General features: G+C 44.6%; 2 protein-coding genes across 2 annotated transcripts; both read left to right on the top strand.

The window, feature by feature from the left end:
* Nucleotides 1–1,274: 1,274 nt before the first annotated feature.
* LOC126565826 (probable cationic amino acid transporter) lies at nt 1,275–6,754 on the top strand. Its single transcript, XM_050223036.1, has 8 exons — nt 1,275–1,428; nt 1,527–1,721; nt 3,308–3,534; nt 3,705–3,859; nt 4,007–4,395; nt 4,505–5,101; nt 5,170–5,343; nt 6,480–6,754. The coding sequence occupies exons 1-8, from the start codon at nt 1,275–1,277 to the stop codon at nt 6,650–6,652; spliced, it is 2,064 nt and encodes a 687-aa protein (XP_050078993.1). The 3' UTR covers nt 6,653–6,754.
* Nucleotides 6,755–8,331: 1,577 nt separating this feature from the next.
* LOC126564137 (PR domain zinc finger protein 15) lies at nt 8,332–10,776 on the top strand. The gene is made up of 2 exons (XM_050221082.1): nt 8,332–8,402; nt 8,466–10,776. The coding sequence occupies exons 1-2, from the start codon at nt 8,332–8,334 to the stop codon at nt 10,768–10,770; spliced, it is 2,376 nt and encodes a 791-aa protein (XP_050077039.1). The 3' UTR covers nt 10,771–10,776.
* The last annotated feature ends 149 nt before the right edge of the window (nt 10,777–10,925 follow it).

Raw genomic sequence — 10,925 nt, 5'->3', positions numbered from 1 at the left:
TCTAGTACTCATAGCTGAAGCAATTGTCCAAACGTCATCGCCTAGACGTTTTACAGCGCCGGTTGCTGGGACCAAAAACGCGTGAGTCTACAAAAATATCGAACCAACCAACGACAGCATCCGAGCGATTCTACATTTAGCAGATTAAATCAATCATATACCTGAACTGATCAATATCTCGGTGAACTTTTTAGCTATAAACTTGAAAACTCTGTATTCATAGGAAACTTTGCTCCAGGCTTACATTATTAGTGCTCTTTGGAAAAAGAAAATCATCTTAGACGGCTAGTCCACTTATTAAAATCGTTGTTTGACTTCACTTCCCACATTTTACTTGGTGTAAAGGAATCGTTTTAAGCAATATATGCAGTGAAGTATGCATCGAAAGATCTTTGACCACAAATGAAATACACTCAAAATAGTGTAGAGGAAAGTCCTTCTCAAGTCACTTCCCGCATATTGCATACGTTTAGGCGTATATTCATAAAACGTCACAAGTCATTGACGGGAAGATTTTTTCCATTATTTTGTACTGTTTTAAAATGTGTAATTAAGTATTTAAAAAATTAATAAGCAAAAATGAAAAAGGAGAAAAAGTTGCACTTAAAATTGCATGCGTTTAGACCTCTGTTTGTTAGTGAGTCTAATTTTAACGAAAATCTAACGTCGCACAATGCTCTAGCCAAAATTACTAGCACCTGGCTTGTTTCTTCGAAACACTCCTTAAGATTGAGAGCTAATATCAATCCATATCTTCACCATCAACTTTTGTTTACCTTAAATCAGTCAACAAGCACTTTTGATAGCAAAAAAGACATTACGCGTCGCCACTTGAAGCTCGGTTCCATTGGATGTTGAAACGCACGTACCATACTCTGAATTTATTACACAGCAGACCACCCAAACCATCTTCTGACATCCGATACACACAGGTCGCCGGGGGTTTGTTGTTAGGAATTGTTCTCCTTTCGTACTACCGGCCCATTCTACCTCCACAGGGCTCGATTTACATCAAACAACCGTTTTTCCAACATGCAAAACATGCCTCGTGTGCTTATATATATCTACTACGCGTAAACCGATCCAGCCCGTCAACACATTTCACGTGCCGCATAGCATTACTTTACATTCTTCTTTAAAGCGTTAAAGCCAGCACGTGGCGGCACAGTGGTCCGTGTGGAAATCGGGGGATCGAAAAATGCTTTAAAACATATTTGCCTCTCGATGTGATTCGTTTTTCCACCATGTTTGATCCTCACTCAGCTCCCGCTCGGATGGCGAATGTTTTCGAGTGCGTCGTCAGTGGAACCGGCAGCCGATGGATGGTGGGAACGCTCATCCTGACGCATTTGATAGCGTACAATGAGGCGGGCGGACCGGGGCTGATGATAGGGATGGCTCTGGCAGCCCTGTACGCCGCCCTTGCCGGTAAGTAGTGAAGGATCACTCACTCACTCACTCACTCACCACGCTCTTCAACAAACACTTGGCTAACGGCATTCCTCACGTTGAACTCCCCCTCGCAGGAACGTGCAAATCGGGCATCAAATCGTTACAGATCTCCTACATTCGCACCACACACCGGGTCGACTTCTTCTGTCTGTTTCTCGCCAAGTGGATGGACATATTGGCCCTGTTCTCGGCCTGTGCGGTGCTGGTACGAACGTTAAGCTCCTGCCTCGACGCCATGACCGGTGGTTTGGCGCGGATGTATATTTTAGGTAAGTGTGTATGTCCTTCTAAGTGTGTGTGTGTGTATATGTCCGTGTCAAAATCATATATCCGAGCGTGAGAAATTGCCGTCTCGAAATCGGAGCAAGCGAAGCGGCATGATAAATTGCTTCTAACTTTGGCGTGTGTTTTGAGTGCCGGGAAGCTTGTGTGCGGGAAACGGTTTAATGCCGGTTTAGCAATGATTGCGTTATAATGAAATTGCGTAAGGAGAGGAAGATGAACCATCATGGTTTGCTGAAGAAATATTTCACTTTTCCTGCACAGATTTTCCTCACCCGACACTCGCGAGATGAAGAGTAGAAAAATCATTTTGAGATTTCATAACAAACAGGAAAGTGAAGAGAATAACTTTTAAAATAACTTTCCATCCACTCGCCCTGGAGTATCCTTGGAAAGCAACAATCATTTCAAAGTGATTCATGTGTGATTAAAACCCGGTAAGAGCAAGCTTTTATCCGCCGTGTACTGAGTATTGCATACTTTCAGGCGAGTACCCTGTAGCACGCTCTTCTGCCTGTGCAAACACTGCCTTGTTAATAGTGGCTTTCAACCAAAACAATCATCCTGTCTCCTGGGATGCTTTGTTTACAAGACACGCTACAAAGCGCTTTCCACGTCACCATAGCAACGACAAGCCCCGGAATCAACGGCTCTGACTGGTTTGCCTCTTTCTCTAGAGATTTGTAACATCGTCAGATGATTACGGGGTTAATCTCTTTTACACAAAATTAAACTCCTAATGGGGAAGCTTCGAAGATGAGTAATGCAAAAAAAGCATTCAAACTAATTGAGGCAGTTAATTTTGTGCGAGAGAGAAAGAGAGTGAGAGAGAGATTCTGGTTTTGTTTTTCATGTTTTCTGTTCGACACCACTGCAACAAACAGCAGCAAAGGGATGAAGCTTTTGCTTCGAGCAATTAATTAGCAACAATTTCTTCGGAAAGAATAAAAAGAAAGTTGGTCCTTTTTTATTCGATTTGATTCGATAAAATGATTTTTGTTGTTCACAATTTAAATTAAAAGGTGAAAACAGTTTCTCGACGCATTTGTTGCCCCATTGCATACCTTTAGGCGTAGTAAATGTCGCTCAAAGTGGCAATTATGTGAGTTCATTACATTTAAATTGCTACTGTCTATTGTAGATATGATTTTTTTCTATAAAATGTACTTTGACTGTAACAATACTCCAGTTGCATACCTTTAGACGATATACACTAACAAATTAATTATTTTTTTAGGCTATTTAAATTCAAAACATAACTGAGTCTACAATTTGTTAATCTACTTGCAAAACTATGGGCGTTATGAGACAAAAAAGAATCTTGCAATGATCTCTGATCTTCAATTATTATTTGTAAATTTGCTGTAAATGCTGTTAAATGTCACTCGAAGAAATACTTAAGAGGGTGTTGAAATTCAATTCACTATGGTTAGCAGCAAATATGATATTTTATTGTAAAAAGGTCGTCCAGTAGTGTTTCTTTATGCCTGTGTTCAATTTTTTACAACGACTGGAACGTAGGATAACTTCATCCAAATCCTTGTCCTTCTTCTTGTACACCACAACTCCACAGGCCGTAACTCACCCGCCAACGAACCCTGGCCGGACGTAATCGGTGTGGTGGTCATCTTCATCGTTACCGGAATGTTTATGCTTGGGCTGGAAAATACCCGAATCTTTGGCATACTGATGATGGCGGGCGTCCTGCTCGTCGGTACACTGATCGTCATCATGACGGGGCTGCGCGGAAATCCTGCCCTGTTCCGCACCGAACCGATCCTACCGAAGGGTATCGTTGGGGTAAGTGAGATTAAAGTGAACGTTTAAAGCACGGCTGGGAAGAGAAGTGAACGAGTCGCTTATCGTGATTGAGATTGGATGGAGTAATGGTTGGCTAATGAAGTTTTCGTTGTGTGTATTTTTTTTGTTCCTGCTCTTTTTGTGCATGTTGAATCCTTCAACATCAACAGCTCCTTTCCGGGACGGCCCTGTCAACGTTCACTTACTCGAACGATTTACTAAACGGTAATTACATCAAACGTCTCCTGGGATTGGTCGTTATCCTGCTAGTTTTACTATCGAGCGAACTAGTCGGTGCGTGCTTAACGATGCTGATAAAATTCAGGTTAGTGCCGATTTGTTGCCCGCCACACGAGCGTTACGGGTGATAAATTTTGTGACGCAGCAAATTGAGACAAGCGTCGTGCCGTTTGATTTCAATTAACCGGAAACGTTCTACCCCATCTTGCTGTTTCGGTCGACGACTTCTCAGTTCCAGCCACGACTATGAAGCCGTCCCCATACTTTCCATCCTAGAGCTGAAGGACTTTCACAAGCTAATCCCGGCCGTCGCCTGTCTGCTCGTGCTCACCTGTTCCGGCGCCCTGCTTGAGCTCTTCCCCGAGATGTACACCCAGATCGTGCAGCTAACCACATCGGACTGGCGCATCCTGGCGAAACAGATTGGGTACGAAAATCGGGACAGCGGAAGCCCCACGCTAACGATCTTTACCGGTGGTAGTTTGTGTGCTATGTTGGCATTTGCCTGTCCGCTCGAGAATCTCACGTACATCCTAGCGGCAAGTAACGTTCTTGCCACGTTGCTGAGATCTTTCCACTTTCTTTACCTACCCTTCCGGCCACACTATCTCGAGCAGCAACGTAAGTAGCAGCGGGGACAGAATTCCACTAGTCCTTCGCTCGACAAAAGGGTTTAATGGCAACTGACGCTGATCGAATAGCTCTATCGTTCGGTTTTTATCGTTCGCAGATGAGTCAAGTCTTGGGTATAGTCGGTTGAATACGGGTAAGCCCGCTTCTACTAATTCCGTCCCGTCCAACACTAGCAGCGGTCCCCGGACGGGGCGTCAATCGAGTCTTTGGTGCTTTAAATCGTCCAACTTTTGCAACACTACCAAAGCTGCAATAGCGCATCACATGCTGCCCGGCAGTCGTGGTGCAATGTCCCACGCAAACGGCTTCAATCGAGAGGAGCATGAGCGGGAGTGGCTGCTTCTAGGTGAACCATCCTCGCCAAAAGGACCACCGCACAGCCCACCGAGTACCGTCGAGTCAACCGTCCTTTCGGATCAAATCTCCGACATTGAGTGTATTGCGCTCGCGAAACCGGAAAACATGGACAGCGAGGACAGTTCGACGGATATTGATGCGATTGTGGATGAGTATCGGCAGAAGGTGACCGTTTCGACAGCGGGATACACATCCGACGGCGATACATTGAGGCTGCCGACAGCAAACAGCTGGTATCTTGCCATCATATTCATTGTGCTGATTGTGCTGGGAAGCGTGATAACGGCGTCTGGGTTGATGCTGTGGGATACGATCATGATCATTGCCGGTGTGAATGGTAAGTGTTTGATCATGTTTGTGGTACTTTGGCGCAAGGAGAACTTTACACTGTGTCCTTTCTTGCAGTGGTTTTTATTCCAGCAACCATTTTGCTACTATTTCCGAGGTACGATCAAGCGAATTCCTCACCAACAGCTCCTGCCATGATGACGTGCGTCATAACAGTGCTCGCATCGTTCATCCTTTTCTCGGCTTCTTTTGCACAGTCGTGGCCAGCGTTGCTGCTCTGGTTTCTAGCAGGTGAGTGCGATTTAGAATATGCGCATCCGACCCCCTTGTCATTACATTACCCTTGTCCATGTGGACATTCTAAATAGACTTGAAGGCCATTCAACTTGCTGGAATCCTCAACACCGTATTCCGAAAAGGTTGCTGACGAGCTGCTTCCTAATCGGGTAGGATTACGGGCATTCTCCTCACGTACCCCATTCAGATTATCGTAACATGTTTGATCCTCATCAGATTGTCTACACAAACCATCAGAGCTCATCCGAAGCATATTTCATCGAACAGCTGGAGCTGCTGTTGAATAGAGGGACAGATGTATAAAGGAGTTTCCTCAGGCTTTAATAATATTATTGGTTGTATGCTAATTTAGTGTTGTACAGTGATAGCCTTAGCGTGCCTCAGCAATTCGGTTGTTGTAAATCCTGACTTTTGAGTCCAGATAGTTATATTTTTGAAACACTTCTAATGATGTTTTCGGAAGTATGCTGCCTCTTGCTCGAACTTATGAAACACTTCAGCCAAAGCCAAGCGTCAGATAAACTGTGTAAATATTATCAGCTTGTACATGATTCAGGATAGACTTATACAGGATTCAGGTCAGTTCAGGAATAGAATTTAAAGGCGATCGTCCCCAAATTCCCAAGGCTCTAGTCTCAAGTGGAAGGGAATGCAGACATCGTCCCTCTCTCTAGTGCATGTCTTTGGCGGAAGCATAGAGTACTCCATCACATATAGATTCGCATCCGTGTTCACCTGACATCATCTTCTTGGCTTAACGACCTTCTAGGACACCCCAGCTTGCTCACGAATTGCTCACTAAACTTGTTAATATCACGTAGATGAATAGTCAGTCCACACTACGGAGGGACGATCCGAATGGGATTCGAACCCCGGTACACCATCGGAGAAATCCCCTTATTTCGGACTTAAGATAGACTCAAAGGGCTTAAAATCGCCAAAGTTTACGCTCCGGATGACCTTCTCTAGTCTAAAATTGAATAAACTGCACACAAAGTTCCTTTCCCTAGTGCTGGTCTCTGGTGGAAACTCCAAGGCTGAAGCTGCTGCTTTACTATTTTCTCCAAGATCTCCCAAATGATGCAAATCAGTTACAAAAAAAAAAAAAATCCATCGTTTTTCTCCACCAGGACTATTCCTATTTATCCGATGTGATACCTGGTGCTGCCTGTGCCTGGATCGACCCGGCAGTGGCCAAACGACGCTCATCACCAGCGTGTCCACCACAAAGACGACCACGATTCGCGTCCCGCGTCCACCGAAGGGAGCCATCATACAGACACGCATTGCCGGCCACAGCTGACAGTCAGACTCGACCGATAGCGAGCTGTTCGAGGACGAGGACACGGTCGAGGAGTGGACCGACTGATGGATCGACGGACGCATTCCGAACTGTGGTGTTCTCGTGTAGGATCAGTGTTCTAATGTAAGGCATCAGGCAGAAAAGCAAGAACTGGTGGGCGTTTGTGATTGAGGTTCTCTAGTGGTGTATTTTGCTCGTACCTTACTTTCACTGTGACTGTGTATGTGTGTGTGTGTGTTTGTATGTGTGATGTGTATGTGTGCAACCATCCATCCATCCAACCCCGGGCCTTTGCCGTCGCCTGTGCCTGGTTGGCAAGCAACAGGCACGCATGGTGCATGTGAATGTGATAAGTCAAAACCAAAGGAAAATCAAAGCGAAGCCTAAGAAGTTCTTAAGTAAGGCCATTTAGCAAACACAAAGTACAGAACATTTAGGCAGACAGATGGTAGTTTAGATCTTTTTCTCTTTGCAACGTATTTAAGCGCGTGGTTGAACGGTGCGTGGCCTGTAGTGTGCGATCGACGAAAGCGTCAATTAAATCATGCCGAATCAACGGAACACACAAAAAAAAAAACAGTATAACGAGTAATACAACGAGATATAAATGGTTTTACGTTCCATTTAGAGTAACAGCGTGTTTGAAATGCGATTTTTGGGCGAATCTTTCTATTTTCCAATAACATTTCAAAAGCCTAACTTGAGCGCGGCCTTCAACGACTACCCCATTATAGATAGGACTTTTGGTTCATTTACTGTTTTGCAGGCATGTGTTGCAAGTAGAGAGCTGAAGCAACTAACACAACAATGTAGAGAAGAGAAAACGGGTGAATTGTTTTTCACCGAAACCTAAGCTTGGCTGGTGCTGGTTATTGTTGATGATAATAAACAAATTTTTGATGGGCTAAAAGAATCGCGTAGAGAGCGTTTGTTAGTAGAGGAAATTTTGGCAGCTGGAAAGCAAAACAAAAAAGAGCATTAGATAGCGACACGTGAAGGGAGAAAATTTAAATGAACACGTATAATTTTTATTTCCCTTCCTCACTGTAGGGCATTAATACTGGCAATCGACATCCCATTGATCGTTGTGTCTATTTACGAATCGGCGCGAAAAGGTTCAATTTCTTTTCGCCCTTTTCGTAACAATCTGTATATTCAAGTGTATGATAAGGAAAAAACTGTTCTCCAACTGGTGTTGCTCTATTATGAATGGTATGATAATTTCTAATAAAGTGTTCCTTTTGCTCCAATATACTAAAAAAAGGGGAATTTTTGTAATTATTTGCCGAAAAGGGGAAGGAAAGTACTTATTTTTGTTCGCTGTTCTCAAATGTTTTTTTCGGAATTGCAACGGATATTTTGAACCGGCGATGTGACAGTCGTCATTTTATACCAGCACGAAGTTTGACAGCGTCGGCGTGGTTCGTGCGTGTGTTTGCTTATGTATGACAGCTGGTCGTAGTGAAAACATAAACAAACAACTTTTGCGCACAATTATTTTTTTAAGAAAAGCGTGAATTTTTTGCTAAAATTCGACTTAAGTATATCAAAAAAAATTATCTGATAATAAACAATGTTTTATATGTGGTGGAGAGTCTATAGAAGTCTGCTAAAATGAACGCCGTTTGAAGCGATTAAGACAGTGTTGTGAAAGTGCAGAACAACAAAGAGCATGCAAAATGCCTGCATCATGCGTTGTACCCGATTGTGATTTAAAATACACCCATAACGACGATGTATCCTTCCACAAGTAAGATTTCCTTCACTATATTAAACTTTTCCTATTTAATACAGTCCCTCCTTCTTACTATAGATTCCCACTAAGGTCCCCGGAACTTCTCAAACAGTGGATACACTTCACCGGACGCGATGAGAACTGGCACCCGACGAAATGGAGCGCTCTTTGTAGTCGACACTTTCTGCCTGCCGATTTCAAGGGATGTGCCTCTAGGAAGATACTACTTCCAACGGCTGTTCCTTCCGTACGTCCTGCCGCTACAAAGTGCCAATCGAACGATCTATCCCTGCCCGTGATATCGTACGAAACGGTATGGCCCGGAGTTGCCGGATTTCCAGCCGTTCAACGCCAAGAGTTCGATTACGAGCAGGAGAATGACCCTCCGAATGACTCACTCTGCCCGGTGCTAAGTTCCGAAGGCGTAGAAGAGCTAGAAGCCGATATTCAACTGATTGACATTACCTGCCGGATCTGTGGAGTAATTTTTAGCCGTGCCGCCGATAGCCTGCTGTTCGATCTCGTACAATCAGAAGAGGTGGTAAGAAAGTATCTTCCTTTTGTCAATCTGGAGCTATCGAATTTACCGCGCAAAATTTGTCTAAACTGTTCGAAAGTGGTGAGTGGATTTTCCAAGTTTAGTGACAGCGTGCTGCGAGCGCAGTCTGATTTGGAGCATCGATTTGCCCAGCAACCCTTGACACCATTCGTTCCGGAGAGTCCTTTCCCGGCAGCAAGTGTTGGAAAACCGGTAAACATAAAGCAGGAACCTATTGCGAGCTTAAATATAAAGGAGGAAAAGGTTGAAAATGCGATCAACAGTGCAGCGGCAAGGCAGAAGGATTCTACGCCAGCAGAAGAATCGATCGAAAGGCCGATGATTATTAAGAACCAAGCGGTTTTGGGTGATCCCAATAGGATCTTTCTCTTCAACAACCTGGGGCAAGAGAATGCAGGCACCTCCCTAGCGAAGCAACAAACGCGAGAATCGTCAAAAAATTGCGAAATCCTTGAGATTGTTAACCTTTACCCACCGATCGTGGATATAACGAGCACCACTGTAACAGAAGTACAACCGTACGAAATTACACTCCCATCGGTTACCACAGCAACACCGTCAGATGCCTTCTCTAGTCATCCATCATCATCCAGCGCCTACTCGACACACTTTGTTAGCAGCCTGAAAGTGGAAAACACGACGGAACTAGACACGGAACAAGACGACTATTATCTGCCGGAAAAGTTTCTCTTTATCAACACACTGGAGGAACATAGCTATACGAAACTACCGATTCAAGCGGACGATAATAAGGACGAGATTTTTCACGACATCACGGCGGTCGGAAGTGGACAATGGTTCGTTTCGGCGGAAAGTATTTCAACACCCCAAAAACATGAACCTATTATGCCCCCGAGGGAAGCGACCCAGCGGTGGTCTTGTAAGGTTTGCGGACGACAGTTTACACGCCACCGAAGAATGTTGTACCATCGGACATGGGAATGTTCCGGCCGTAAGAAACTGTCCACCTTAAGCTGTACATTTTGTCACCGTAAGTTCAGCACGTGGGGAAAAGCACGTGTTCACTTGTGTATGTGTTCGAAAAAAACCGCCAAAAGAAAACGATTCAAATGGAAATCGGTTCTAGCAAGAGCGAATCTTCGTCGGACGGTTGTAGATGGGGAAAGTGATCGTGGCGAAGGTTTAGTTGAGAAGAATGCTTGCCCGTTGTGTGACCGATCGTACGCTAATGCGTCAAACCTTCGGCGCCATCTTTCTACCCATCGACCACCGGAACAGTGGAACCACAAGTGTGGTGTGTGCTTCAGAATTTTCGATAAATTGTTTGATCTCAAGAAACATCTGCAGATTGCATCCTGCGGGAACGGTGCTCATAATGCTGGCCCTGTTCACAATTCTGAACCGTCACCCGAAAAAGAAGAACTCCCGACAGAGTGTGATATTATTAAGCCGGACGATGGTCCCTCGACGGCAGCCACAACGACCGCAAATCAGCTACTTTACGTCTGTCCAACGTGCAACAAAATATTCCAATCGTACAGTGGCCTAAAGGTACACGAACCGATCCACACCGGTGCGAAGGCTTACATTTGTGAAAAGTGTGGCAAATGTTTCTCGGGACCCTCGCACCTTTGGCAACATCAGCTTACCCACTCGGAGCTACGCCAGTACAACTGCGAACAGTGTCCGAAGGTGTTCAAACGGAAGTGTGGTCTCAGCCAGCACGTGCGTGCTATCCACATGAAGATAAAACCGTTCCAGTGCCCTACCTGTGGTCATGGGTACGCCCTGAAGGCTGATATGACGCGATGTAGACACTCGCGGTTGAATGATCCAAGTGCGGCGTTCGTTTCGGCATGCTAGTCAAGGAAGAAGGTGAGAAGAAATACAATAAAGGCGAAAAAATTGATCAAACATTCAAGTTGTCGTGTTATTCGGTTGCGAAATCGAAAGAAAAAAGTCCTCAAAAACAAGGTAACAACTCCACGAATTACAGTATAATCTACCTCTGTTTATTT

Source organism: Anopheles maculipalpis, chromosome 3RL, assembly GCF_943734695.1.
Source record: "Anopheles maculipalpis chromosome 3RL, idAnoMacuDA_375_x, whole genome shotgun sequence".
In the NCBI taxonomy this organism is placed as follows: domain Eukaryota; kingdom Metazoa; phylum Arthropoda; class Insecta; order Diptera; family Culicidae; genus Anopheles; species Anopheles maculipalpis.
The sequence above is the reverse complement of the archived record's forward strand: the minus strand, read 5'-3'. Positions and strand labels throughout refer to the sequence as shown.

Excerpts from the sequence above, each read along its gene's own strand:
- LOC126565826 (XM_050223036.1), top strand. The coding sequence starts at position 1,275 with ATGGCGAATGTTTTCGAGTGCGTCGTCAGTGGAACCGGCAGCCGATGG. Across the intron at positions 1,722-3,307 it reads GGCGCGGATGTATATTTTAG|GCCGTAACTCACCCGCCAAC; the intron begins GTAAGTGTGTAT and ends ACAACTCCACAG. Across the intron at positions 5,344-6,479 it reads GCTGCTCTGGTTTCTAGCAG|GACTATTCCTATTTATCCGA; the intron begins GTGAGTGCGATT and ends TTTCTCCACCAG.
- LOC126564137 (XM_050221082.1), top strand. The coding sequence starts at position 8,332 with ATGCCTGCATCATGCGTTGTACCCGATTGTGATTTAAAATACACCCAT. Across the intron at positions 8,403-8,465 it reads GACGATGTATCCTTCCACAA|ATTCCCACTAAGGTCCCCGG; the intron begins GTAAGATTTCCT and ends TTCTTACTATAG.